The 27632-nt window shown below is 54.7% G+C and overlaps 3 protein-coding genes and 1 pseudogene across 6 annotated transcripts; 2 read left to right on the top strand and 2 right to left on the bottom strand.

Annotated features, from left to right (window-relative positions):
• Positions 1–2462: 2462 nt before the first annotated feature.
• CDC42EP5 (CDC42 effector protein (Rho GTPase binding) 5) lies at positions 2463–7294 on the top strand. The gene is made up of 3 exons (XM_012643364.1): positions 2463–2644; positions 2933–3075; positions 6757–7294. The coding sequence occupies exon 3, from the start codon at positions 6757–6759 to the stop codon at positions 7216–7218; it is 462 nt and encodes a 153-aa protein (XP_012498818.1). The 5' UTR covers positions 2463–2644; positions 2933–3075; the 3' UTR covers positions 7219–7294.
• A 446-nt stretch (positions 7295–7740) lies between these two features.
• LENG9 (leukocyte receptor cluster (LRC) member 9) lies at positions 7741–9975 on the top strand. Its single transcript, XM_012643311.1, is given in 10 exon segments — positions 7741–7801; positions 8540–8629; positions 8632–8721; positions 8773–8811; positions 8814–8977; positions 9079–9272; positions 9347–9460; positions 9462–9583; positions 9586–9670; positions 9672–9975. Coding segments are annotated over 10 exon segments (1263 nt in total).
• Positions 9967–22838, bottom strand: LENG8 (leukocyte receptor cluster (LRC) member 8). 4 transcript variants are annotated; one of them, XM_012643407.1, is made up of 16 exons: positions 22694–22838; positions 20276–20368; positions 19411–19585; positions 18922–19023; positions 18027–18137; positions 16995–17247; positions 16557–16698; positions 16082–16285; positions 15401–15679; positions 15181–15321; positions 14761–15046; positions 14046–14147; positions 13893–13961; positions 13664–13793; positions 13375–13582; positions 9967–11275 (listed from the first exon to the last, which is right to left on the bottom strand). In XM_012643407.1, exons 2-16 carry the CDS (start codon positions 20311–20313, stop codon positions 11113–11115), a joined length of 2403 nt encoding a protein of 800 aa, XP_012498861.1. In that variant the 5' UTR covers positions 20314–20368; positions 22694–22838; the 3' UTR covers positions 9967–11112. The 4 variants fall into 4 exon arrangements, with proteins under 4 accessions (XP_012498861.1, XP_012498860.1, XP_012498859.1 ...); XM_012643406.1 differs by having other exon boundaries at positions 9987–11275; positions 19387–19585; positions 22694–22804; XM_012643405.1 differs by having other exon boundaries at positions 9987–13582.
• Positions 22839–24336: 1498 nt separating this feature from the next.
• Positions 24337–27140, bottom strand: LOC105809488 (annotated as a pseudogene).
• Between the last annotated feature and the right edge of the window lie 492 nt (positions 27141–27632).

The following is a 27632-nucleotide window of genomic DNA, read 5'->3' as shown; positions in this document are numbered from 1 at the left end:
CAAAGGGACCCGGTTTTTTGCAGGGAACACTGGCCACGTTCCCCGCACCTCTCTGTTGCTGCCCTTCCCGCACTTCAATCCAGAACTGGCCACACAATTGGTGGGGTCCAGTGCAAATGACAATGTGGGGCCTCGTGTTCAAAATGATGAAGAATTTCAAGTTGGTGCCAACTGAGCATGAAAAAGAATGTGGGACTCTTCCGAACGTGCGACCCTGAGCAACCCATAAAGCTAGTCCTGCTTTGGCTCTCAACATCCCCCCAGGACCTGACGCCACAGGGCAAAGCGTCTTTGCAGATGCAGTTAAGGTTATGGATTTATGCTATGGGGATTATCTGGTGTGATGGTCAGTTTTCTGTCTCCACGTGACTAGGCTCTAGTCCCCAGTTATTCCAGCAAACACCAGTCTGGGGGTTGCTGTAGAGGCATTTTTGCAGATGTGGTTGACCTCTACGATCTGTTGATCCTAAGTGAGGGAGATGATCCTTATAATGTGGGTGGTCTTCTTCCAACCCACTGAAAGCCCTTAAGAGAAAAATGGAGGTTTCCCTGAGGAAGAAGAAATTCTGCCTCCAGATTGCAGCATTGGCTCCTGCCTCAGTTTCCAGCTGTCCCTACGGATTCCAGGCTTGCCAGCCCCTGTTAGGCATGTTCTCAATTCCTTAAAATAAATCTCTTTATATTTTAACATATATTAATAATATACTTGTGTATAAAACACCGACTCGTGCTATAATACGGATAAACCTTGAAAACACGCTAAGTTGAAAGAGGCCAGATATCCAAGGCTATACAACGTATGAGTCCATTTGCATGAAATGCCCAAAATAGGTAAAGCCATAGAATCGAAAAACAGATGGGTGGTTTCCAGGGCTGGGGAGTGGGGGCAATGGAGGGACTTCATAATAAGGTTTTCTCTTGGGGTGATGAAAATGTTTTGGAGCCAGATAGAGGTGACGGCTGCACAACAATATGAATCTACCAGATGCCACTGAACTGTACATTTTACGATAGCTGATTTTATGTGATGTGAATTTTACATCAACAAAAAGTACTTAATAAAAAGTTGTAATTTAGGTATATTATTTTTCTTGATTACTGAGGTTTTGGTAACCATTTCCCACCCCTTTAAATTTTGCTCTGGAGGCTGAGTCCAAGCCTGTTCCAGTCTATGCCCCGCAGGGACCCCAGGGAACTTTCTCACACCTGGATCTGACCCTGGGATTCCTCTGCAGGTCTCCCATGCCTCCAGAACAAAGTCCAAGCTCCCAGGGGCTTTCAAGCCAGGTAAACCCAGCCCCACCCAGTGTTGGAGTGCCCTCTGCTCCACCTGCCTTCCCCACCTTCCTTCCTCCTCGCCTGGGCTCAACAAACTCTCGTTCTTCCCTTAAGACTCAGTACAAAGGCACTTTCTTATTATCACTTAAATTGACTCTCTCCTCTCAAGCCCCACAACCCAGCCCCAGTTAGGGGTAGAACCACTGAGCCAGCTTCCCACCTGTGCCTCCACCTCCCTCCCTCTGACCCAGCCTCCCACTTGAGCCTACACCTCCCTCCCCCTGACCCAGCCTCCCACCTGGGCCTTCACCTCCCTCCCACCTGGGTCTCCTTCTCCCTTCCCCTGACTCAGCCTCCCACCTGGGCCTCCACCTCCCTCCCAAAGACCCAGACTCCCACCTGGGCCTACACCTCCCTCCCCCTGACCCAGCCTGCCACTTGGGCCTTCTCCTTATTCTCCCTGACCCAGCCTCCCACCTGGGCCTACACCTCCCTCCCCCTGACCCAGCCTGCCACTTGGGCCTTCTCCTTATTCTCCCTGACCCAGCCTCCCACCTGGGCCTATACCTCCCTCCCACTTGGGCCTTCACCTCCCTCCCCCTGACCCAGCCTCCCACCTGGGCCTCCACCTCCCTCCCACTGAGCCTGCTTCAGACCTGGGGACTCTGTTCTCCCCCTGCCAGGCCCTGTCTCACACTGGCGCTGGAGGAATCTTCCTATTACCCAAATCTAACTCTCGTCTCCAACTGCAATAGACTCAGGTCCTCATAGTGATAGATGACCTTTCTATGGAGTTCTACGGTGGGTGGCTTCAGACAGGGACATCCATCCAGGGGACTCCCCAAAGCAGGGCCACAGCCGCCTCTTTCAGACCCGCATCCTCTGGCTGGTCTCACTGCCTGCCGCGTGTGCGCGCGCGTGTGTGTGTGTGTGTGTGTGTGTGTGTGTGTGTGTGTGTGTGTGTCTGTGTCTCTCTCCCTGTCCCTCTCCCACTCCCCCAACAGCCGCAATCTGGAAGAAATTACTCTTCCGAACAGCCAGACTTCCCCAGTTTCAGGAAATTCCAAGCTGGGCAGAGGGAGGGGCCAGGCCGGGGGTGCGCCCTGTCCATCCCCCACCCCCTCTGCGAGTTCTAGTCCAGGCCTCTTCCCGCCCCACACTCCGCACACAGGGGCCTCCGCGTTTCCACCACTGCTTTCTAGTCCCTTAAAACCCACAGGCAAAATTTTGGAGGCCCGGGAGGGGCCTGTGCCTCAGCCCTGTCTGCTTGGGGACGACGAACCGAGCTGGACTGAGCGGTGACTCCGCGTCTGCTTGGGCTCCTACCATGGCCCCCGAGAGGGGCTGACACTTCAGTTGGGTGCAGGTAAGGAAGGGACCCGATGCCAAGGCCTGACGGGGCAGGGCTCAGACTCTTAGGTCCGGGGGAGGAGCCTGGGGACTTGGACTTCTGAGTCTGGAGGAGGGGGCTGGGGACCCCACCGGTGGAACTGAAGGAGGAGGGGCTGGGGGCCGGCTTCTGGGCCTGGGAGAGCCAGGAGCCAGGCCTCCCGGCCCCGACAGGACAGGAGGCGGCCGGAGGAGGCGGCATTGCAGGCCCAGATGCCTGGGCCCTAAATCCCCTCCGGGTTTCGCACGGCGCTTTCTTTGCCAGGTGAGATCCCGCCCGGAGGAAGAAGGAAGAAGGCGCGGGCAGGGCACTAGGAGGCGGAGGCGGAGTCTGAGCCGGGGACAGAGGGTCCCAGTTGGAGCCCGAGTCGAGGGAGTGCGCGGGGCCGGCTCGGGGAGGACCACGAGGTAAGGGGCAGTGGTGGGAAGAGTCCCCAGGCCTGTCGCGGGAAGGAGGAACTGAAGGCCAAGGATAGCGGCGGCCGCTGAATTCCCGGCAGCGGCCACGTGGCCTCAGGAAGCGCGCAGTGGCCCCAGCGGGGCAGGGCGGGGCGGGGGTCTCCCAGTCCGGGGTCCCCGGGCCCCGCCCCGGCCCCACCCGCTTCCCTGCCTCGCACAGGGGTTTGAGAACCAGTCGGGCCGGATCCGGAGCGGGTTGTTTTTTCCGTGCTGGCCGGGCTGGAGCTGAGAGAGGACAGAGGTGAACCGGCTGTGCCCCCCAACCCCCTGCAGCTGGAGCCTGGCCCTGCGGGGGCAGGAAAGCGAGGCCGGGTGGAGGCGGGAGAGGGCGTCCCGGGGTCCAGCCTTTGCGCCTGGCTTTCTGGCTGCCGCACGTTGGTCACGAACAACAGCCCCTCTGTGCCGCAAGCCTTGGCCGCGTGAGGAACTCTTTCCGAGCATGACCTCACTGCGTCAAGCACGGCAACCCTAGTAGGGGGAGATCGCAGCCTTCTATTCGAGAGGACACCCAGGCCCAGAAGTGAAGTGACTTACCCGAAGTCACTAGCCAGGAGAGGTGGCATATGAAAATGAGTTCTAACTCATTGTTCTTGTCTGGAATGGAAAAGAAAGAAGGGGGCGGGTTGCGGGGGGAGTCAATGGTGCAAGGAAACCCTTGGCCTTTATATCAAATCAAACATTATTTTTTCTCCATGGGGCTGCACACCCACCCTCTTCTATTGGAGGCGGGGGACTATGAGCAATATAATATAATTCTTAGACTCTAGAGTTCATCTGGATTCCAAATTCAGCCCCCAGCATTTGCTGCTGTGTGACCCAGAGCAAGTTACTTGCCCTCTCTGTGTCTCAGCCATCACACACCTGTAAAACAGACATTATAATCACAATCTCCCCCCTCACTGGGTTGTTCTGAAGATTAAATGAATTAGTTCATCCTTGTGAATTGGCTGGCCCAGAATAAGTGCTTGAGAAATAAAACATCAGCACCTTGAGTATTATACTTTTTGATGCGTTGTAACAAACAGGAATTCTGACTTCTGTTTTTCAGAGGAGTAAAGTGAGATTTAGGTTGAGAAAGCTAGGTTGGGGTCCCACAAAAAGGAAATGGCAAAGTTGGTGCCCAGGTGTGGTTGACATCAGGAACCAAGACCTTAATGTGTTGCCAGCTGCTGGAAAATGGCAGTGAGTTGTAGGACACTGGAAGGATGGAAAGAGGACCCAAGCTGGGGGCTGGGCTGTGAGAAGAAGTAGTAGCTGAGAGCTGTCAGGGAGGGGTGAGTTCAAGAGGTAGCAGACAGTGGAAGGAGCCAACTGTCGGCTCTAGAGTCCCACAAAGCTGGCTTTGGGATCTTGCACAAGTCACATACTCTCCCTGAGCATGTTTCCTTCTCTGGGCCGCTGCAAGAATGTCCAGGTGGGACTCCACTGAGCATTTATTTATTTATTGAACATTAACCGTGTGTTGGGTACTGCGCTAAGACTTTCATGGGTGTGACTTCACCAATTCTTGCAGAAGGACTATGAAGTATTATATTATCACCATTCCATTTTGGAGATGAGGATAGGAGATCATAAAGGTTGAGTAACTTGCCCAAAGCCACACAGCAATCCACCACCAGACCCGAACCTGGGCAGTTGGCTTTCTGAATTCTACTCTTTTCGCCTCTGACTCACCGCAGAGCACGTGCTGAGATAATGGGCTCTGCTGTCACCTAGAGAAGGTTTTTATTTTAAACTGTGGAGTCAGATTCATTAATGAGCTGAGTTCAACATTTAAAAATAAATTAGATTAGAATAGAAAGTATCAGAGTGCCTACCTTGTTGTCAGGTAAGTCTTGTTTCATAAAATTTTTGTTTGCATTGTGGGAGAAGAGGGAGTGGCGATTGTGTGCTGGGTTGAGGTCAGAGATACTTGATACACACTGCGGACGTGGTAAATCAAGACTGGTTTCCCCGGAGAAATAAGTGTAAAGTGTGTATGTGTGTGCGTGTGTGTGTGTGTGTGTGTGTGTGTGTGCGTGTGTGCGTGTGCGCGCGCGCGCCAGGTGGAAAACAGGCTTCAGAATACAGCCATCAACAATCGTTTTAAATCCTTTTGGCTTTAATTTTTCTACACATCATCATCAATACTTCCCAGGGTGCCTGTTACCCCAGAAACAATACTAGGTGCTTTTTCTTCCTCATAGTGTTTTATCATCAAATCTAATTTTTGTTCCACAGTTATTTTTTGGGGATATATTCTCCCCCCCCTCGCCCCGACATGAGCACTACTAACTGGTTGACACTATTAAAATATAGTTTTCTTGGCTTGAATTTTTCTATGTGCCCTGCAAGGAAGGCAGTGTTATTTTGTCTATTTTACAGAGAGGAAAACAGACAGGGAGACAAAGTCATTTATTCCAATTCATACAGCTGGCAAAGGGTGGGGCTTTGATTGAAATAGAAAAAAGGATTTTTTTTTTGTTATAATAACAGTGACTGTTAAAACAAAAGTACAAGGTCATCAGAGTCCCTCCCAGAAGTTCCACAGAAAACAGCCAAGTTCCAGGATATGGGCAGAGGTTGGTTGCATTTCTGTTTACCATTGAATCTGGCCTGGCCATGCGCAACAGAGCACCTAGTTTGCAATTTACAAGCTGCCAGCTTGAAGTTTATGCCAGTCCTGCCATTTCCTTTTTTTAACACAGGGGAATTTGTATGATTATTATGTTACAAAATATGAGACATCATATTTTTAGGTCATGGTCTTTCAAAATCAGATACAGTGGCCCCTGAGCAGCCCCGGGAGGTGGCGGGGGGATTGGTTTCAGGAATCCTGTGGATGCCAAGATCCGAGTATACTGAAGTTCTGTATATAAAATGGACTAGTATTTGCATATAACCTATGCACATCCTCCTGTGTGCTTTAAATCATCTCTAGATTCCTTATAATACCTAATACAATGTAAATGCTATACAAATAGTTGCATTCTTTTTTAATTTGTATTTTTAAATTTCTTTCCAAAATATTGTTGATGGTAGTTAGTTGAATCTGCTTATTTGGAACCGTGGATACCCAGTGAGGACTGTAATTCGGATTATAAAATGCTGTGCCCATAACAGATCCCCAGGCCCACCCCAGCCTCCTGAGTTAGGAGCTTCAGGCAAGCTTGCACTGTGACTTTTGTGCACCGGAGACAAATCCTTTTTAGACTTCTTCCTCGTGTGTGTCGTGGGCTCTAGACACTGTGCCTGCTTTGCCTAAAGGACAGAGTCAGCCTTGTCTTCAGGAAGTGGGCCTGGGAATTTCCCTCTTGGAAGAGTTTGTGAAATAGTTTTTTGTTGTCTGACCTACAGGAAGACTCTAATACTAGTTTTTAGGAGGAGCGGCATAGCGTGGTGGTCATGTGTATTTTGGAACCAGGCAAACCTAGATCTGAATCTGAGATTTTAGTCCAGCAGCTGTGCGCATTGGACCTCTCAGAGCCTCAGTTTCCCCACCTGTAAAATGGAGATAATCCCACCATCGTCCTTTTCTCATCGAGAGCATCCTTTGGGAGAACCGCATGGCTGGCTAGGCCCTGGGCTGGGGACACGGAATCGGGGGCTCTCGGGGTGAAGGCAGCGCTGACCTGCCTGTGCCCCTCACAGATGCCAGTGCTGAAGCAGCTGGGCCCCACGCAGCCCAAGAAGCGGACCGATCGAGGCGCCCTGTCCATCTCGGCGCCACTGGGCGACTTTCGGCACACGTTGCACGTGGGGCGCGGTGGCGACGCCTTCGGGGATACCTCGTTCCTGAGCCGCCACGGCGGCGGGCCGCCCCCAGAGCCCCGGGCGCCACCCGCGGGGGCCCCGCGCACAGCACCGCCGCCCGCTGTCCCGCAGCCCCCGGCACCGGCTCTCCGCGCGCCCGCGCCCGCGGACCCACTGCTGTCCTTCCACCTGGATTTGGGCCCCTCCATGCTGGATGCGGTACTGGGCGTCATGGACGCAGCGGGTCCAGCGGCTGCAGCCGCCAAGCCTGACGCGGACCCCCGCCCCGGGACGCAGCACCCCAGGGCCCGCTACTGCCCCAACGCGGACCTCGAGCTGGACGACATCATCGGCCTTTAGGCGCCCCCGGTCCTTGCACCCTTCCCGCCTGGCACCCCAGCGCTGTATACATAAACGGCCAAGGCTTGTACCCTGGGCTCTGAGTGTTCACTTTGCCCCGAGGAAGGGGTGATGGGGAGGAGAGGAGAGAGCCCTGGCGCCTTGGAGACCCAGATGTGGCGCCTTGGAGACCCAGATGTGGCACCTGGAGTTTCCGATCCAGGTTGAATGATTGACCTGCAGTGGGATGCGTCTCCTTTACGAGAGTCAGGGGACATGGCCAGCCGGTGTCCCTGCCAGAAGGCGGGGCTAAGTTTCGTTCACCAAATACTGACTGAGCGCCAGCGCCTGCCCGAGGTGGTCCCCGGGGCTGGGCTGCGTGCTGGGCCCAGAGGGGCTCCGCGGAGCCAGCTGAGTGCTGTGGTCGGGGAGCCTCCGCCTCTTGGCCCTGCACGTCTTAGGAGGACATCGCCTTTTACTCGGGGAGGACGACAGAGGGCAGTGGCTGGGAACCCTTTCAAAGCCTGCAGGGGCGAGATCCCCATGGGGGAGGGCCTCTGTTCCCCAAAGGTGCGTCCGCCGCAGGGCGGTGGCATCGTCCCAAGTCTGGGCTACAAAGTTCGATCTGAGCCCATGAATGTCCTGGTTCTCTAAGATCCCAGAGGGGCGAGGCCGCACATGCAAATCATTTGGACCGGGGACAAAGCCAAGTTCTTTGCAGCGGTCCCCAACCGTTTTGGCACCAGGGACCGGTTTCCCGGAAGACAATTTTTCTACGGACGGGGGGTGGGGGGTGATGCGAGCGATGGAGAACGGTTGTAAATGCAGATGAAGCTCCGCGCACTTGCCGGCTGCTCACCTCTTGCTGTGCGGCCCCGTGCCTGACAGCGACTGGTACTGCTCCCGGCCGGCTGAGCGACCGCAGCTCTCGGTCCCAGAGAGGAGGTTCTTGTCCCGGAGGGGCGGGGCCGCGCCAGTAAATCACTTGGGCTAGGGGGTGGGGCTAGGTTTTTAAAGGCCCCCCAAGGGGCGGGGCATATGCAAATGAGCTGGGGCGGGGATCGTGCAGATCACGTGGGTCGGGGGCGGGGTCGAGCTCTCTAGAGCTCGCACAGACCAAGACCAAGACCAAGACGGCCTCGCCAGGGACTGAGCGTAGTTTCCCGGCGCGGGAAGAGGGAGCTGCCGGGAGGTCCCGGGCGGAGGCGTCAGCCTATCCACGGGAGAAGGGAGGGCCAGAGTCCTCCCGAGCGAGCGTCCCGGGAGTGGACCTCGGGGGCGGGGATCGGGGGCGGGAGCGCGGGTCGCTGACACCAGTCGGGTTAAGACGCTGTCCACGCAGGGCTGCCCCCGGCGCGGGCGGCCCGGTCTGCGTGGCGAGCGCGCCAGTTGCCCCCCGCAGCCTTGGCGGCGGCCAGAGAGCCAGAGCTGCCGCTGAGTCCCCAGCTGCGGAGCCCGCGTCCCCGCCCGCCTGCCGCCAACCCACCCGGAGCGGCGGCGCGTGGGGCGCAGGCCGAGGCCGTGGTCGTCATCCAGCGAATACACGGCGACCCGCCGACTTCCCGGCGGGCTAAGCCCACCGCTGCCTGGGCATGCGCGAGGAGCCCGTCAGCGCTCCTGGTGGGACGAGCCGCTGGCGGCCCGAGCGCCGATGCCGGCCCAACCACAGCAGGGCGTGCGCTGCTTCCGCGGCCGCCTGGCCCGGGACCGCGCCGCGCCCACCGACCCCGTCTTCGGCTCAGGCTTGGCAGCCGGGCTGGTGCCTGCCATCCTGGATGCAGTGGGCAGCGGACACACACAGTGGTGAGCAGCAGCATGGAATGGGGGCGTAGAGAGGACCTGGGCAGGGCCGAAGAGGCGGCCGGCCAGCTGCCTGTCCAGGAGGGAGCAGAAAGCCGGTCTGGAACCCTGGAGAGCAAGGCAGCCCAGGAGAGGGCGCTGATTTGGGGAGGAGAGGGCGCTGATTTGGGAACACTAGACCCAAGAGGGCACCTCACAGGACAGAGTGAGAAGGCGCTGAAGTCAGCAGTGGCCGCCAGGACCACCGAGCTGCTGGCCAGGGAAGCAAAGGCCCTGTGCTGGGCAGACAGCAGCAGAGTGGGGTCCTGGGGCCTGACCCAAGGATGAAGAAACAGCCATTCTGGCTAAGGCTGCGTACTCTCGCAAACCCCACCCATTTTGTGGCCCTCATGGTGACCTAGCCTGGGCTACAGGCAGTTGCCAAGGCCCAGCAACACCTGGTCCAAGTCGCTCCATCCTGTGCTGTTGCTGGTGCCCACACAGGCCCTGCACCCGACGCTGGCCCTGCTGCAGCTCTCGGGCCCTGGGGAGGCGGCAGCCGCCTTTGCGGCTCTGAGACAGGCCCTCTTGGTCCCAGAGCTTCAAGCAGCCCCCAGCTGAGGTTCAGGGACCTGGTACTCCGGGGCTGTCATGTGCTTTATGCCCCACCCTCCCCCCCACTGGAAAGCATGGCCAAGTGCTGACCCAGGGGCGGAGGGGGGCTGTGTGTGCTACAGTCCGCAGGGGGTGCACCCCCACCTCCCACTGGCCAAGGTGCCCCATGGTTCCCAAGTCTACCTCCCCAAGCCTGGGTTAAGCCTGATTCAGGAAGTGGGGAGCCTGCCCCTGGGGAAAGCCTGGCTGTGCCCTATGGGGAGGACAGGGGGCACCTACCGGCCGCTGAGATTCCCCTGGAGTGACACTCCCAGACCTGGAGGGGCCAAACTGGATCCAAACACCCCAAGGAGGAGAGACAGTCCAAGCAGGAAGGACAAGTGAGGAGCAAGTGCTTTCTCTCTCTCTCTCTCTTTAATTTTGGTTTCTCTCAAGCTTCCAAATGGTGCTCAGTGCTCCAAGGAAAGAATGAAGGAAGGAAAGGGGAGAGGAGAGGAGGGGAAGGGGAGGCAGAGGAGGAACATCTGGAAAAAAAGCAGCCCGACAGTCCAGCTGTTTGCAAACTCACAGCACATCCTCCAGTTACATGGCAGAAGAGGGAGGGAGGACCAAAAAGAAAAGGGGGAGGAAGAAGAAAAATAACTTAAATAAACACACACAAAAAGAAAAGAGAAGGAAACATGACGTGAGCTGGTGATCCATGAAGGCGGGGAGGGAGGGAAACCATTTTACCTGTGCTGAACCAAGGGGGGATGGGAGCAGGAAGAGGAGGGAGGGGAAGGGGAAAAAAAAACCAGAAGAAACATTGGGGGTAGAGGGAGGAGGGGACACGGAGACAACTTAATACAACTTGAGACGAGGCGGCCCGGCCGGCGAGGTCCCGCGATGGCCTCCGGAGTCCTCAGTGCGACGTGGTGGTGGATCTGGTGGTGGTGCTGCTGGCATTGGCATTTCCGGGGTGGGGGGCCGAGGGCGGGGCATAGTCTCTAAGCAGCTCCCCTCACCCGACACACTGAGGCCCCAGAGGGCTGGGCAACAAGAGTCTATGATGAGGCAGACGAGACAGCAGGCGGTGGGCTGGGTGGCTGGTTGCCCCCGCCGCAGGCGGGCCCGGGCTGGACGGCCTGTCTTCTTTCCACTGGCCCCCCTGGCATGGGATGGGCCAGGGCGCCGGGTCGGGTACCGGAGTACAAGCTCGAAAGAGAGAGAGAAAAAACACTGAGACAGCATTAGTGGAGGTGACAGGTGGACAGACAAGCCTACAGACCATGCCCCCAACCCTCCGCTGTCCCAGTCCCTCCTCCCCCAATCCCATCCCTCTGAAGCAAAAAATAAAAATGTAGAAAAAATCTCTGTACAGACTCCCCGGTGGGAAAACGGGGGCAGGGACAGTGGCTCTTCCTGGAGCCTGATCCCCACAAATTAATTTACAACCCAAGTCCATGGCTCAAAAACAAAATCCGCAAAGGCGGCGCTGGGGGGCTGCAGCCCCTGCCCCCCGCCCCCATCCTCGCTGGGTGCTCAGAAGGCTGATAGCTGCGCCAGGCTGAGGCGGCAGTCGATGCTGGAGTTGTCCGGGCCCGTGTAGGCCAGGCCTAGGGGCTCTAGGAAGGCCCGGCAGGCGGCCTCGCCCTCGAAGGCCAGCTCGGCCTGCAGGTAGGAGACTGGCAGCGCAGGGCGGAAGCTACGGAGACAAGAGGAGAAAGCGATGAGGCGGGCAGGCGGGCAGGGGAGGGCCCCACGAGCAGGGAGCGAGGCCCCCCATTCGGGTACCCACGGGGTTTCCTCAGCACGGTACCTGCTGGCTCCCCCACCCCCTCCCAACCTCCCCACCTCAGGGGCTTGGGGGGGCCCGGGGTGGGGTTGGTGGCCCCAGTCCCCAGCTATGCCCCCCCTCACCCTCACTTACCTGTGCAAGGGGTCAGGAAGGGCAGGGGCCGGGAGGGGAAGGGCCCAGCGGGCTCCTCCGCTGGCTGAGGGCAGGGACCAGACGGAGGGAGCAGCGCATGGGACGGGACAGGACAGCGGGGCTGCCAGTGCCACCCTGGGGACCCCAGCCCTCACTGCTTCCCCGGCCCTGGGTCAGAGTGCTTTTGGGAACCTGAGCACAGGTGTAGCAGCCAGCACTCGTCACCATATACTCAAAGAAGGAATTTTTGGTTGCCATTAAGAGATACTATTGGTTGAGCACTTGACGTGTGCCGGCAATCAGCCGTCCGCAGAGCCTCCCACGACTCACGGGACCCTTTTACAGAGGCTGTGTTGCCAGGCCCTTTACACACGCTCAAAAGAGGCACTGAGCGAGTGGCACTAAGTACTAGAAGCTGGTTCTGCTCCGAGGCCAGCGCGGCCCTGGGATCGGAGACCCTGCTCCGTCTCCCAGCCTGAGCTGGCGTGCGGCCCTCTGCAAGGACACGGCTCTGGGGCCTGAGGAAGGATGCTTGCCGAGTGGTGGCTCCAGCCTCCTAGGCGGGAAGGCACTGAGACTGAGGCCAGTGACAAACCAGGGCTCACCCATAAGGGACACTCAGGGCCGTGTCACCAGCCAAGGCTGGTTCATCAACCGAACACCGCGTATAGCACTGAAGCTTGACAGCTGCCCGCTACGGGGCCTATCAAGCCACAGAGGGCTGGTGGCCTCACTGCCTCCTCCTTCCCCATCACTGCCTGAGCCAGCAATCGCGTGCTGTGCACTGCGCCTCCTGAACGCGCCCTGCCCCACGTCCTCTTCTGTTCCCGTGGGGTCCACCCCAGCTCAGCCTCCCCCTAAAGTTGGCTTTAGCCAAACTAGATCCCACAAGGAGTTTCCTAACCTTCAGGCTGATGGCCTATCCCCAGCTCCAAACCATCCTGTGACTACTACTGTCACGAGAAGGCCAGGTGGCCTGGCATTCAAGGCCCCTCGGACCACCAACCTCTTCGACTGGGGTTTTGCAACCTCAGCACAACTGACATTTGGGGCCAGATGACCCTGTGGGGGCTACTCTGGGTGCTGCAGTATGCTTAGCAACATCTCTGGCCTCTACCCACCATATTCCAGTAGCAGCCCCTTGCTGTGACAACCAAAAACATCTCCTGACGTTGTCCCATGTCCCCTGGGGTCCCCTCAATCCCTGGACTGAGAACCATGGGGGTCTAGGCACGAGTCAAGCATCTCTCCCAGTACGCACAGTGAGCCACACACAACGTCTGGTGAACAAAGGACACGCTCAGTAAACCAGGGCCCGGCTGTCCAACAGCCTGTCCACACCACCTGCAGCATGGCTGCCCCACCACTATGTCTCCCTGAATGTTTCCGGCACTCTCAAAGGAGCTGAGTGGGAACACAGGCCCTGTCCAGTTAGACCAAAAGCTGTCTAGTTTGTGTCTACAGAGTGGGAGCACAGTGAGAAGCTGTAAAAGGTGGGCAGAGTCCTTGGAAGGTGGAAGCCCAGAGCTCAGAGCCAGGAGATGAACTAGGGTCCAGGTAGGTGTGAACAGGAGAAAGAGAAGCACAGGAGGGGGTGGAGATGGGAACCCAGGAGCAGTGAGGTAAGCATGGTGGGAGGAGGAAGAGGAGGAGGAGGACACAGAGGAGGGACCTGGAACACAGAGAGTGGCTGTGGGAAGGAAAGCGAGAGGAGCTGCGGAGAGGAGAGCTGAGTGGAGAAAGAAGAGGTGGGAGAGAAGGCCAGGACACGGGGGAGCTGGGAGGAGGCCCGCGGCCAGGAGTGCGTTCGGGGGTGATGCGAGGCAGAAGGGCCAGAAGAGTAGAGGGCAGAGGGGGAGCTCAGCACCACATACGTTTTGATCATTGCCTTGAGGGCAGCCTTGCGCTCCCGGTCTGCAAACTTGTCCACGAGGTAGCCAGACATGCAGGGTGCGTGACAATAGAGCCGGAAGAAGCGGTGGTAGTTGCCCAGAGCCCAGGCCGCCCGCAGCGCCAAGGCATGGGCCACGCAAGGGTCTGCCTTCAGTTCCCGAGTGAGGTAAGCCAGCTCTGTGGTGATGTCTAGGGCCCAAGACAAAGGGGGTCAGGTCAGCAAGGCTCAGTCCTGGGCACTGCAGCCCCAGCCCAGGGACTGTGGCTCACCTCCTGAGTTCTTAGTGAAGATGAAATAGAGAATCCGGTAGGCAGTAAACTCGCCCACATTGCCGGGCAAATTCTCAGCATATAGTGACTTAAGCTGTGTCTGGCACTGGTTAAACTCTTCATGGTCTCCCTGGAAGGCGAGGCACAGAGAGGGGAGGGCAGAGTAAGGCCACAGAGGGAAAAGCAGCCACAGGGAGGAAGATGGGGAGGCCCACAGTGGCCCACTCACTTTCTCCAAGGCGATGCGGGCGTGGGTCTCGTACACCTCCACTGTGAACTCAGTGCGGACACCTTGCACCTGGGGCCGTGGGGAGAGAACCGGAGTCACAGGGAGCCAGGGCGGGACTGGCCCAGACCAAGGCCCTCCCGGTGTGCGCCTCACCGTCAGATCCTGCCGGATGGACTTCATCTGCTCACATGCGAAGGCGTAGTCTTGTTTCTCTTTCCAGTGGGTCTTGACCATGCACAGTGACTTCTTTAAAACCTGGGAAAGGAATCGAAGTAAGGCTCAGGGTACAACTCAGGCAGGGGGAAAGCAAGAATATGCTAAAACCCACATTTCCACTAATTTGGTATTTTTAAAATGAGTTTCAACAAACTCATGTTAGTGACTCACTACCAGCTAAAAAAAATACCTAAAACACAAGTTGAGAGTAAATACCCGCCACCTGTCCCCTGTGTAAGCACACGGCTGTGCGTGCGTCCTAGAGTGCAACAGTGACCACACTGCTACTTTGGAACTCAGCCGGGATGCCGAGCACGACCATCCTCCTGCTCCACAGACCCCGGGCTGAGAGGGCAGCTTTATCCTATCTCCCGAGCAGGGAACGGGGTTCAGAGGCCAAGCGATTCTGACAGGCTGCACGCCCCTGACTGCAGGGCTGCAGGCACACACCGGTCCACCTCATTCACCTCTCAGAACGCCCAGCAGCCTAGACGTCTCTGGCCAGACATGTGAAGGTCAGGGTGGGGTCTTCCCGGAGTCAGGCCCCTGCCACACTGTACTCCCTCCATGGCCTCTGCCACCCTCCCCGGGTTAGCTGCACAGGCCTCATGCCAGCACCGCCTGAGCAGACCCGCCCCGCCTGGGCACTTACTGCCACAGGGCGCACGGTGGATGGGTCAGGGGCACAGGTGAGACGCAGGTAGTGCTTGGTGATGTCAGGGCAGGTGCCCACAATCTGCAGCTCCTGCCAGTCGGGGTCGGCCCCGCTGCTCTCCAGGCTTCCCATCTGCAGCACCAGGGGCTCGAGGCGCAGGCGGCGGGAGTGTCCGTGCTGGAAGCGGGCTGCCCGCTTTTGCTTCTTAAGATCACGCTCGGGGTCCTCACACTCCAGGGCTGCCATCTTCTTGCGGCTGCGCTTGGTGGGACCCAGATCGTGCCTAGGAAGGGACAGGGGCAGTAAAGCAGGCATCTCAGCAGCCAGCTATCCGCCGGTCCAGTCCTCCTCCTCCTCCCAAGGGCCCTCAGCACCGCCACCCTGGCCTGTGTCTCCAGCCCTCACCCACAGTCTCACCTCTTCCCACGCTGTGCCCTGCCTCGGCCCCGATCCATGTGGGCACCTCGACCACCCCGGCCCTTGGCGGGTGGGTTCCTGCGGCCCACAGGGTGACACTCATTCCCTGAGTAGGAACTGTCAGAGTCCGAGTGGGAGTCACTGCACAAAAAAGCAGGAAGGTCAGGCCTGAAACATCCCCCACCCACCCAGCCCACCCTCCAGCCCAGAGCCTTGGCACCTTCTGCGAAAGTGGCGGGTCGGGGACCTGGAGGAGGAGCGGGAACGGGAATCTGTGCTGGAGGAAGAGCTGTTGTCCTTCATGAAGACATTGCGATTGCCAAACTTGGTGAAGCTGCTGCCCCGGGCTCGGCCTGCACCCCCAGCCCCTGGCGTCCCTCGCTGGGACTGAGCACCCCCGCCCCTCGTCGCCGAGCCTGCCCCCCTAGGAGGGTGAAGACTGCTAGGGGCCTCCCACCGCTTCTTCTTGGGGCTCTCAGCCACAGGCTCCCGGGTTAGCCTGAAGACACAGCAGGACAGGGCATCACCAACCCAGCTGGACACCAGCAGGATCGCAGACCCTGTCCTTCCGCCTCACCTACCAACCCGCCCCAGGGACACATCACCTCAGAAAAGAAAGGCACTTACCCAAGGTGACTCAGCTAATAAGTGCAGAAATGGGATGCAAACCCAGGGTTTTCAGTGTCCAGAGTGCTTTTAACCACAAGCAATGCACACCTCCCCAGCATCTGAGGTCCCCACCCACCCTACTGGCCTCCCCCAAACCCAGACTTCGTTCCCCCAGGATCCAGCTTTCTGGCTCATTTTTCTTTGGAGCTCCCGGTACCTAGAACCCTAGGTCTCCAACCTCAGTGCCTGGCCCCCGCTGCATGCACCGCCCTCCACCGTGTCCCAGACTAACCCTGGCAGAGGCTCCCGGCTCCAGTCGATGGTATAGGCCGAGCCATCCTGCAGCCGGGCCTGCAGCACCTCCTTGAGCAGCTTCTCCGTCCGGTCTTTGTCCTCCTCCGACTCACAGGCAGTGAAGCAACGCTCCACGTACTCCTTCATGTCCTGCGGCCAATCGTCGGGCTTCCCGGACAGGTTTCCCCGGGCGGAAGGCCCACTGTGGGGAGGGGAGATGCAGGGGGACTCAGTTGGGGAGGACCCCAAACCCAAGCAAAGACCATCACCACTACTAGGCTGTCAGCTGACACGTGTGCCAGACATAATCAAAGTGTTTTTCTTGCTATCTCATAGCAACTCCCAAGGGAGGTCCTTGTCCCCTCCTCAGAGGAGCACACTGAGGCTCAGGGTGCGGAGCTTGCCAGTGGGACTGGATCAGACACGGGGTGCGGAACGTGGGGACTGCGATGGGGTGAAGGGGCAGACGTCACCTGTGGTTCTGGGCTTTCTCAGGGTTGGGCTGGGGGCCAAAGCCACTGTGCTGGCCCTCTGCATTGGAACCGAAGCTCTGGTTGGTGACAGCGAAGGGCCGCTTCTGGATGTTGAACTTGAGACCTCCAGTCCCAGGGGCAGCTGTGAGGGCAGCAGAAAGCTGGGGTTAGGTTCTTCCCTGGGCACACCTGGGGGTTCCCAAGAACACAGAACGAGAGCTTCAAGGGCAGTAGGGAGCAGGGAGAGGCCTGCAGAGGAGAGGCCAAGTTCTAAAACATGACTCCAGCACGAACATGCCAGTTCCAGAGCGGCCCCACCCCAAGCCTTGGGACCCTCACAACACCCAGACACAAGGGCCACCACGCTTTGTGCCTCACACCTAAGAGCTCCATGAGGACCTCAACCCCTCAGGTCTCCACACAGCTTTGCCAACTTACGCTTCATGCGGTTCCACAGTTGCTGGCCCTTCTTGGGCTTGGCAGGCTCAGTGTAGGTGTGCGGCCCATAGGCCTGGCCCGAGGCGGGCCCCGTCTGGCTGTGCTGTGTGGCCGGGGCTGTCCCGGGCTGAGGGCCACTGCTCAGAGCATGAGCCCCATGCGGGGGGTTGGAGGGCTGAGGAGGCTGGGCTGCTGGCAGCTGCTGAGGGGCAGCCTGGTAGGACATGCTCTCATCCAGGCCAGGGACCGGGGGCTGCAAAAGGAAGCAGGGTTCTGGTGCTGGCGCTCGTGGCATCAGCGTGAATAATCACGTTATCACGACAACAGCACTACGCTCTCAACTCTGCCATGACCTTCCCACACGTCATCACTCTCAATTCTCAGTAACTCTCTGAGGTATGTCCTTATTATTAAGGATCCTTTTCACAGCTGAGAAGACTCCAGTTCAGAAGGACTAAGCACCTTTCCCAGGGCCCCTGCAGCTGTTAAGTGGCAGCTGGCAGCACTTCAACACTGGAGCTACCACCACCCGACAGCACACCCACTCCGGTGGTTACTGTCTGAACCCATCAAGACACACGCGTGATTACAAACACTCGCAGGAACCCTATGATGAGGTTACCACCCTTCCCGCTTTAAAGACTTGATTGCTAATGCAGAGATCACGTGATTTACAGGCAATTACACCGGGGGCGGGCAAGCTGGGATTCAAACCCAGGTCTATCCACCTCCTGTGCACTAATTCCACCATTCCTCCAAGGCGCACTTTAAATGCAAAGCCAGCCTGTGTGTGTGCGCATGTGGGTGCACGTGCTGGGGGAAAACAGACAAGCTCCCACCATCTCCCAACACCCAAGCTCTGAACCCACCCAAGGTTCAAAATCTATGCCGCACCCTCCTCACTTTCAGATGTGGAGTTGTTCAGAAAAGCAGCAGCAGCTTAAATAGCACAGGCACTTCAGCATTGATGGCCGCTCAAAAAACTACATTCCCTTGTTCGAGCGTAACACAAGGGCTGGGCTGGGGTGTTACCTGGTTCAGAGTCCCCTGGTGCTGGGGTGCTGATGGCTGCTGGGGCGTGGCTGAGCCATAGGAGCCGGCCATCCCGTACTGGGAGGGGGAGCCGTAGCTCTGGTACATGCTCTGCAAAGGCGCAGGAAGGGACGGGTCAGTGCCATGCCTGCCCTCTCCCCTTCTCCGGCCTGCTCAGGAACCACACACAGCACAACTACCCACTGATCCCTCACCCCTCTTTGTCTCTCCACTGCATGAATGCACCAAATTCTCTCGTGTATTAAAAAAATTTCTATCAATCCCACTGAACACTTATTCTCAGAAGAACCTCTCTCTTCAACGAATACTTACTGAATGCCAACTCTTCTAAGCACTATGACAAAACAAGAAATAAAAGGCAAAACCCCTTGCTTTGATAAAGTCTGTGCTCAAATTACAGGCACAGTTATAGACATGAACATGTAGCATGTCCAGCAATAAGTACTATGAAAGAACAAAAGGCAAACAAAGGAACAGAGGGACATGCTAAGGGGCAAGAATGTTACTTTAAATAGCAGTCTACCAGGAAGAGGCTCATTGAAGGCGTTATCTGAGCAGAGACCTCCACGCAGTGGGGACAGAGGGAAGGAAAGAGCTGTAGCAGGGCAAAGCAAGAGTGGACTTGGCATGTGCAAACACCAAGGTGTCTCTGTGGCAATGGTGGAATAAGCATGAGGAAGGAAGAGGCCAGAACCAGATATGCAGGCCCTAGTGGGCCACAGGAGGGACCCTGGAATTTACCTTGTGGGTGAAGAGCTAGCACAGGATTTTTGAGCAGCTGTCTCTGCCATCTCCAACCCATCAATTACCCCTGGGACCGCCCTGGCTGCCTCCTCCACCACTCTGCCCTCGCCCCCACCGGCCAGGCACTCACCATGGGATAGTAGTAGCTGTAGGGGTAGGCGTAATTGTACTGCTGGTACCACTGGTAGTACTGCTGCTGCTGCAAAGCCGAGGCTTCCGCCTGTGACACGTACTGTGGAAACAGAGTGGCCCACATGCCGTCAGCATCAGCAGTAGGCGTCCACAAGCCCCACAGATCCCAAAAGGGCGGCCGTCTCTACTGGGGGTTAATTGCCAAGACATGGAACTGGGTCCACGTCTCTGCGAAGAGAGCTACTGTCTCTACCATCAGACCCAGGCACGTCAGGGACCGGGGCATGGTCTCCCTCTTCAGGACACATCCTGCCGTGGGTTCCTCAAGGAAACAGGATATTCCCTCATCGGATTTAGATCCCCTAAAACATCTCTTTATGTTCCCCCACAGCGCATCCCACCCTAGTGATATGAGAGGACACCAAGTTGTGCCTTTCCCGCGGCAACCTCCGGTTCAGGGTACCCGGGCTGTGTCTGGCCTTCTCACTTGTGCACTGGCCACAGGCCCATTACTGCTGGCCTTGGTGGAGCTCCCGGCAGCTCCCGCTTTGCTGATGCTGGCCAGCGCCTGGCGAGCCTTCTCCCACTCTGGGTTCTCATGCATTGGGGTCTCCATGCCATTCTCTCTGCCTGCCCCAGCCACCATGCTGTACTGAGAGGACCTGCAAAGAGAGGATACAAAGTCAAAGTTGTTCTCCCCACTGCACACAGGTGGGCAAGATGGCTGGAGGAAAATACCAGGTCTTAAATCCCAGGTCTGACTTTCACTACCCATCTGGGCCTACGTTTTTCTCATCTATGCTATGCTCATAACCATTTCTGCTTCAGAGGCTTCTCTGAGGGATAAATGAGATCACCTACTTAAGGTATTTACCCCAATGCCTGCCACACAGCAGTTGTTAAAATCAAATATACAAAACAATTACCAGCACCCACAGAACTTGACAGAAGACCTGGCACCTACTAGGACTAAGTCTTTTATGAATCAAAGAATTCTGTCTGACACCACCCCAGTCAGCAGGTTATCCTGCTGTTTTGGAAAAAATAAGGAATTAGCAGAAAGATGAATGATTCCACACTGAGTGTTGGGGGCTGCCCGTTAGTTACAGTTGCCTGAATGAATCACCACAATTCTGCAAAACAAGCACTATACTGTGAAAAATGAGAGCTCAGAGAAGGGAAGACTTGCCCATCTCCACGTTACAACCAAATGCTTCCCTTCGTGCTGGCCACCTCCCCCTGCCCAGAGACTGTCGCACCTAAGGCGGTGTGAGGTCCCACCCCAGAGGACAACACTAGGTCTTGCTTCCTCCTTCCCTCCCTGCCTGGCATGTCCCTCTAGCCCCACTAACCAATCTGTGGTACGCTGATCACCCACGTTGGCCGCCATCTGGACCTTGGGGTATAAGGGGTGGACCTCGGGAGCCAGACTGCTTTTTCACTGTCTATAAGAAAAAGAATGAGTTAGGGAGGCTCAAGAAGAAGCTAAAAACATGTCATAAAGTGGGGAAGAGAAGTAGATGGACTCATGAGAAGCCAGGCAGAAAACCAAAGTATGAGACAGAAGGAGCCACTGGGGTAAAGAATGTGCAGAGAATTATGGTGTGGACTAAAAACGCTGGAGTATCGGGGAAAGCCCTTGGCCTCTTTGTAGAGCTCCAGGTGGAAAAGGAAGGATTTGAAAACAGGGAAGCCTGAAGTGACTTTCCAAACAGAATGAGAAGGGTCTGAAATCCACCTGTGGAAAGGGAGGGTGTGAGGGAAACCCTAAGAAAGGCCTGGGGAAGATCCAGAGGGCGGGGTGGGGGAACCTCAGTCAAGGGGAACAAGGTCTAAAAAGAACTCCAGAGTATGGGGTTGTGGAAGGAAGCAAAGGAGGATGCTTTAACTAGCAAAGTCTGAGTGAACCCTTAAGGCTGAGAGGCATGGAAAGATTTCTGAGAACTCTGTAAGGAGGGAAGCCCTTCAGGGAGCACTGAGAGGAGGAAGGGAGGGGCTAGGCCTGGAAGAACACTGGAGAATGGAGAAAAATTTCTGAGGGAAAAAGGGGATCTCTGGATGTTACCCCTAGAAGCAAGAGGAAGTTGAACATGCCCAAGGGGAACCATAATGAGAAGAAATGGGTTCTTAGAAAGCGCTTTGAGTCTGATTTCTTTTCTTTTTTTTTTTTTTTTTGAGACATAGTCTTGCTCTGTTGCCCCAGCTAGAGTGCCGTGGCGTCAGCCTAGCTTACAGCAACCTCAAACTCCTGGGCTCAAGCGATCCTACTGCCTCAGCCTCCCGAGTAGCTGGGACTACAGGCATGCGCCACCATGCCCGGCTAATTTTTTTTTTCTATATATTTTTAGTTGTCCAGCTAATTTCTTTCTGTTTATTGTAGAGACGGGGTCTCACTCTTGCTCAGGCTGGTCTCGAACTCCTGAGCTCAAACGATCCACCCGCCTACGCCTCCCAGAGTGTTAGGATTACAGGCGTGAGCCACTGCACCCAGCCCTGAGTCTGATTTCAAAAGGTCCCCAATGGGCAGAGAAAAGACCTATACGGGGCCAGGCCGGTGGCTGAGCAAGAGCGAGACCCGTCTCTACTAAAAATAGAAAGAAATTAGCTGGACAACTAAAAATGTATAGAAAAAACTAGCCGGGCATGGTGGCGCATGCCTGTAGTCCCAGGTACTCGGGAGGCTGAGGCAGGAGGATCGCTTGAGCCCAGGAGTTTGAGGTTGCTGTGAGCTAGGCTGATGCCACGGCACTCTAGCTCAGGCAACAGAGTGAGACTCTGTTTCAAAAAAAAAAAAAGACCTATATGGGAGGATTCTAGAAGCAGGGGTAGCCTAGGAGAGAGAAGAGGTGATCCACTTGGTTGGAGAGCTAGAGATAAAGCTTTGTGGATGCCTAAGCAGGCCCAAAACATCTTTAGGAAATTAAGAATGGGGTGGAGATGACTGGAAGAAAAGTGAAGGGTTGTCTTGGGGGCAAGGACTGAGGGCCCGAACTCCTGGAAGGGATAACTGAGAAGTAGGGGTGGGCTCAAGGGAGAATCCCACCGGGAGGACCCAAAAGCCTTACAAGAAGTTGAAAGGAGTCTGGAGCTGAGGAAAGCCCTAGAGAAGCCTTAAAAAGGACACAGAGGAAGGCGGGTAGAGGCAAGGAGTCATGAGTGGGGATACAGATGGGGGAGCCCGGGGAAAAAAGGGAGATTAAAGGTAAGGTCAGGAGGAGGTGCTGGAGAGAGGCTCCGGGAAGGGTCTGAAAAGCAGGGACAGGAACTAGACCCGAGGCCTGGGATCCGGGAAGCACCTGGCAGTCCCACAAGCCCGGAGAAGGGAAAGGAGGACGCCAGACGGAGGAGCAGGCGGCCTGGATCCCCACGACTGGCCCCGGAGCCACCGCCCAGGCCATGCCGCACTTGCGCACCTCGCCCCGGGAAAGGAGACGGCGCGCGCTAGGGCCGTCCGTCGCCCGGGGCAACACCGCGAGCCTCGTGGAATTGCTCGGTCAATTGGGACGTGGGGGACGCTCCGGACCCGGAGAATTCCGAGGGAGGGAAGCGGGGAGCGGAAGACGACAGCGCACGCGCGTTAGTGCCCAGCCGCAAGCCCCACACCCACCCCCGGGCCCGGTACGCAGGCGCAGTGGCTGCCCCAGCCCCGCCACACCCTGCAGACGCTCGCGCGCGGAGCCCGTTGGTACGACGGCCGAGAAGGCCTCGGGGCTCGCGGGGCGCAAGTCAGAAAGGAGATGCCATCCCCGCCCGCCGCTCCCTGTACCAACCAGGGCCCTTTGTTTCCAGGACACGTTAGCAACGTCCCAAGGCGACAGCAACACGGCCACGACGCCACTCGACCGCCCGGCTGTCTCTTGCCTTCCTTTGGCTTCGACGTCGCGTCCTCAGCGTCCTTACGTCACGCTGAGGCCTCACCCCGCCTCCCTCGGCCCTGCACAGCCAATGGACACCGCAAGCTTGACTTGAGCCCGCCCTCCCGCCTACGCACTTACGCGGTGGGCGTCTTAAGGCAAGCCGGAAGAGCGGGTGGGAACGGTGGCCCTGAGGGGTCAAGCCCGGCAGTGTGGACGGGCGCTCAGTAATTCGACGCAGCCTTGTTTTGACCGACTCAGTGGTAGCCATTATTATTCCTAAATTGTGAGCTGGTGTGGTGAGAGTTGCGAGATTATCCACAGCACAGTGATGTGGAAGTCCAGGGGAGAGAATGCTAAACTCAAAGAAAGAGGATGAGAAACATCGTCCACCCCGAAGGAAGAGCGTCCCTAGTAAACAAACCTGGAAGGGCGTACCTGGCGGAGGGCACGGCGAGTTCAAACGTGGAGGCTGGAAGCGAGCGTCAGCAGGGGCGGGGAGGTGCAGCAGCTGGCAGTGCGGTGGGATAGAAGGGTGTGGGGTCCTGGAGTGAAGCGATAGGTCTGTAAAGGTGGGCACGGAGCGGATGCCGAAAGGCCATGGATGTCAGGCTGAGGAATTGGGTCATGTCTGTAAATAGCCATTTCTTTGAACTCCTCCCAAGTTGAAACTTTGTATGCCATCTGTTTCCATGCAGGACTCTGATAAAATCATGTAGTCCAGTTCAGGGACCGGTCACTGTAGTTATAGGAGGTGGTAGAACCGTGTTTAAGAGACAGTTTTCCTTCCCATTTTGTATTATTATGAACTCTTTGCTTGATAACGTATCATTTTGGTAACTAGGCATCATTTTCTTAGTGCTAGCACAGTAGATCTTCCATTCTTTTTTTTTTTTATTAAACTTTTGTTTAATAAAACTTTTGTTTAATAAAACTTTTATTAAACTTTTGTTCTACAAGAGTTTTAGATTTACAGAAAGTTGCAAAGGTAATACACAGTCTGGCCTACTTCATGCCCAATTTCCTCTAATATTATTATCTCACATTACCATGGTTTGTTTGTCAAAACTAAGAAACTGATGTTGGTGCATTAGTATTAACTCAACCCCAGGCTTTATTTGGATTTCACTACTTTTTCCGCTAATGTTCTCATTATGCACCGAAGTCCAAGCCAGGGCACCACACTGCATTTAGCTTCCTTTTACCCGTTGTATTTAAGATGGATTTCTTGTAGAGAACATATAATTGAGTCTTGCTTTTTTACCCAAGCAAACAATCTCTGCCTTTTAAAAAAGAGGTGTTTTTAACTGTACTTTTATTTTTTAAGTCTTATTATTTTAGCATTCTGTATGCTGACACAGAAGTAAAAGAAAATGGCTGAAACTTAAATGTGAAAACTCTTTACAATTAAATCCACAATTTTATACATTTATCTTACACGTCAGTGAAAAATCACCAACTCTTATGAAAACAGGACAAATTACATCATGAAAGAATCAAAAAATAGAAAAAATTATTAGGAAATATACCTAACTATAAAAATATATCTCTTGGTGTCTTCACATCCTTGTCTTTTGTGTACTCACATACAACACATTGTTTCCTCAGGTAAATGCATTCTATACTTATTCTTCTGTCTGCCCAAGGGCTGTGTTCATGTAGCCATTCAGGCAAGCCGGCACCCCTCCTAATCCACTCCAGAATTTAACTTTACCACAACTGGCCCTCTGATGATTTGCTCTAAGAAGTCACTAGGGGTTTGCTTCTGAAGACTCTTTTTAACAACCTTGAGGGGCAGGAAACCTGAGTTCTAATCCTAGCTCTGCTATTTAACCAGCTAACCAGCTGTTTGACTTGGAAAATTCATCACTCACCTTCTTATGACCCCAGCTTCCTCCTCTCGCAACCAGAACCCAGAGCCCTCACTCCAGGAGCCCAGTGGCAGCAAAAACCGAAACTATAACTGAGCTTTTAATATGATTATTAATATAGTTACTTTTAAATGTATCGTCTTGCTATTAGGTTTCTATTTGTCCTGTCTTTCTTTGTTCCTCTTCTCCTCTTTTTCTGCCTTCCTTTGATTTGAGCATTTTTTAAAAATAGGCTTTATTTTTTAGAGAAGTTTTAGGTTTGCAGCAAAAATTACAAAAGTACAGAGTTCCCATATAGCCCATCCCCCCAGACACCACAGCCTTCCCCGCTATCAACACCCACACCAGAGTGGCGCATTTGATACAATCGGAGGACCTGGATTGACACATCACTGTCACCCAAGCCCGTAAGTTTACATTAGGGCTTACTCTTACTGTCATAAGGGGTTGTGGGTTTTGACAAATGTATAATAACAAGCGTTCAACATAATAGTGTCATATACAGTAGTTTCACTGCACTAAAAATCCGCAGTGTTCCCCACCTATTCTTTTTTCCCTGTCCCAACACCTGGCAGCCACTGATCTTTTTACTGTCTCTAGTTTTGCCTTTTTTAGAACATACAGTTGGAATCATGCAGTATGTGGCCTTCACACACTGGCTTCTTTCACTTAGTCATATGCATTTAAGTTTCCTCCATGTATTTTCATGGCTTGACGCTCCTTTGTTTATAGCACTGAGTTTCTTGGGTCTGCGAGTTTATGGTTTTTATGAAATTTGGAAAATTTGGGGTCATTATTTCTACAAATGCTTTTTCTGTTCCTTCTTTTCTCTCTCCTTAGGGTCCTCCAGTTACACATATTCCGATGCCTGAAGTTGTCCAACAGCTCACCAATGCTCTTTTCATTTTTTTAGAAATTGCTCTTTCCTTTTTGTCTGTGTTTCATATGGATAATTTTTGTGGCTGTGTCTTGAAGTTCATGAATCTTTTTTTCTTCAATGTCTAACCTGCTGTCGGTTCCATACAAGTGCATTCTTCATTTCAGACACTGAATTTTCTATCTCTCAAAGTTCTATTTGGGTCTTTTTATATCTTCCATGTCTGTGAGTAACTTTTTGAACATACGGAGCATACTATAATAACCATTTTAATGTTCTTGCCTACTAATTTCAACTTCTGGGTCAATTTGAATTCAATGAATTTAATCCTCATTATGTGTTTTATTTACCTGTTTCTTTGCATGTTTGGTAATTTTTTTTTTTAATCGGATGCTACACTTTGTCAATTTTACCTTGTTGGGTGCTCGTTATTTTTGTATGCCTGTAGATATTCTTGAGCTTTGTTTGGGGATGCAGTTACTTGGAAGCAGCTTGATCCTTTTAGGTTTTGCTTTTGAGATTTCTCAGGTGGAGCCAGAGCAGTGTTTATTCTAGGACTAGTTATTCCCCACAACTGATGTGAGACCCTTCTGAGTACTCTACCCAGGGCCCCTTCAATTATGAGGTTGTTCTGGTTCAGCTGGTGGGAGCAGGCACTTTGTCAAGCCCTATGTGAGTACCAGGTGCTCAGGTTCTGTTCCCTCTAATCTTCCCAGGTGGTTCTTTCCCTGGTGTCTTAGTCCATTTGGGCTGCTGTAACAGAATACCATGGATTGAGGGCTCATAAATAACAAACATTTATTTCTCACAGTTATGGAAGCTAGGAAGTTCAAGATCAAGGTGCTGGGAGATTCGGTGTCTAGTGAGGGCCCACCTTCTATCTGTGTCGTCACATGGTCTAAAAGGGGTGGATGAGCTTCCCTGGGCCTCTTATAAGGGCACTGATCCCATTGGTGAGGGCTCCGTCATCATGACCTCATCACCTCCAAAGGCTCCACTTCCAAATATCATCACATTTGGGGTTAGGATTTCAATGTATGAATTTAGAGGGTGACATATACCTGCAGTCTGTGGCACCTGGGTCTTGGGCAATGTCCTCACCCACACGAGCTAATCTACTCTCTGAACACTCAAGGGAGGGCCCTCCGTGGATCTCCAGAGTTCTGTCCCTTGCAGCTCTCTCCTCCCCAGTACTCTGTCCTTTGGATTTCAGCTTATTTGGGCTCCCCAGACTCTCAGCTTTGTCTCCTCAGCTCAGGGGGTCTTCCTGGCTCTGTTTCAGTCCCCCTTCCCTGTCCCCTAGCCTGGAAACTCACCACAGGAAGCTGTGGCAACTTTAGAGCTCACCTCAACGTTTTCGATCTCTCGGGGATCACCTTCCCATCCAGAGTCTTGAACACCATTGTTTTATGTCTCTGGTCTGGTTTTTATGGTTGTTTCAGCAAGGAGAACAAATCCAGTTCCTGTTACTCCATCTTTGTCAGAAGTGGAAGTCCCCATAGCAAGATTTTTTTAAGTAAAAAATAGTTTTTTCTTTTGTAAAGATTAGACAAAATATCTTTTTTTCTTTTTTCTTAGTCAAAGCTTCCTGATTAAAGATCCCCACCAGGCTCATGGGCATGGGAAATCAAGCAGCCGGGATCTCCAGGTGCTTCACAGATACCCAACACATCAGCCGATGCCTCTGCTTCTGGAAATGGACCCAGAGGCGCTAGAGGGCAGTGTTTGAGAGCAAAGAAGCCGGAATAGCAGCAGGGCCAGCCCCAGGTTCAGGCAGCTCATGTGGTTGTGAGAAAATGAGTCAACGCATGTGGCCCGGGAGCCCTCACTGGAAACTGTAGTGGATTTCTGCTCCCCAGCCTCAGGCCCACACATGAAAGGCCTCCTCCGAACATGTGTTGCAGTGTGCAAGGTAGAAATGATTGAGGAGCATGAAGCAAGGGCAGGCCTGTGCTGGACACCCTGCATCTGGCACTGTGCATCAGCGAACTCTGACCCGAGCCCCCTGGGGCCAGATGGGTTTTGGGATTCAGGATTTTTCAGCGTTTCAAAAGGCAGTATGGTCTCTATTCCACGTAGCACACAATGCCCTCAATACCCAGAACAG

This window comes from Propithecus coquereli, unplaced genomic scaffold, assembly GCF_000956105.1.
Source record: "Propithecus coquereli isolate 6110/MARCELLA unplaced genomic scaffold, Pcoq_1.0 Scaffold196, whole genome shotgun sequence".
Classification (NCBI taxonomy): Eukaryota; Metazoa; Chordata; class Mammalia; order Primates; family Indriidae; genus Propithecus; species Propithecus coquereli.
The sequence above is the reverse complement of the archived record's forward strand: the minus strand, read 5'-3'. Positions and strand labels throughout refer to the sequence as shown.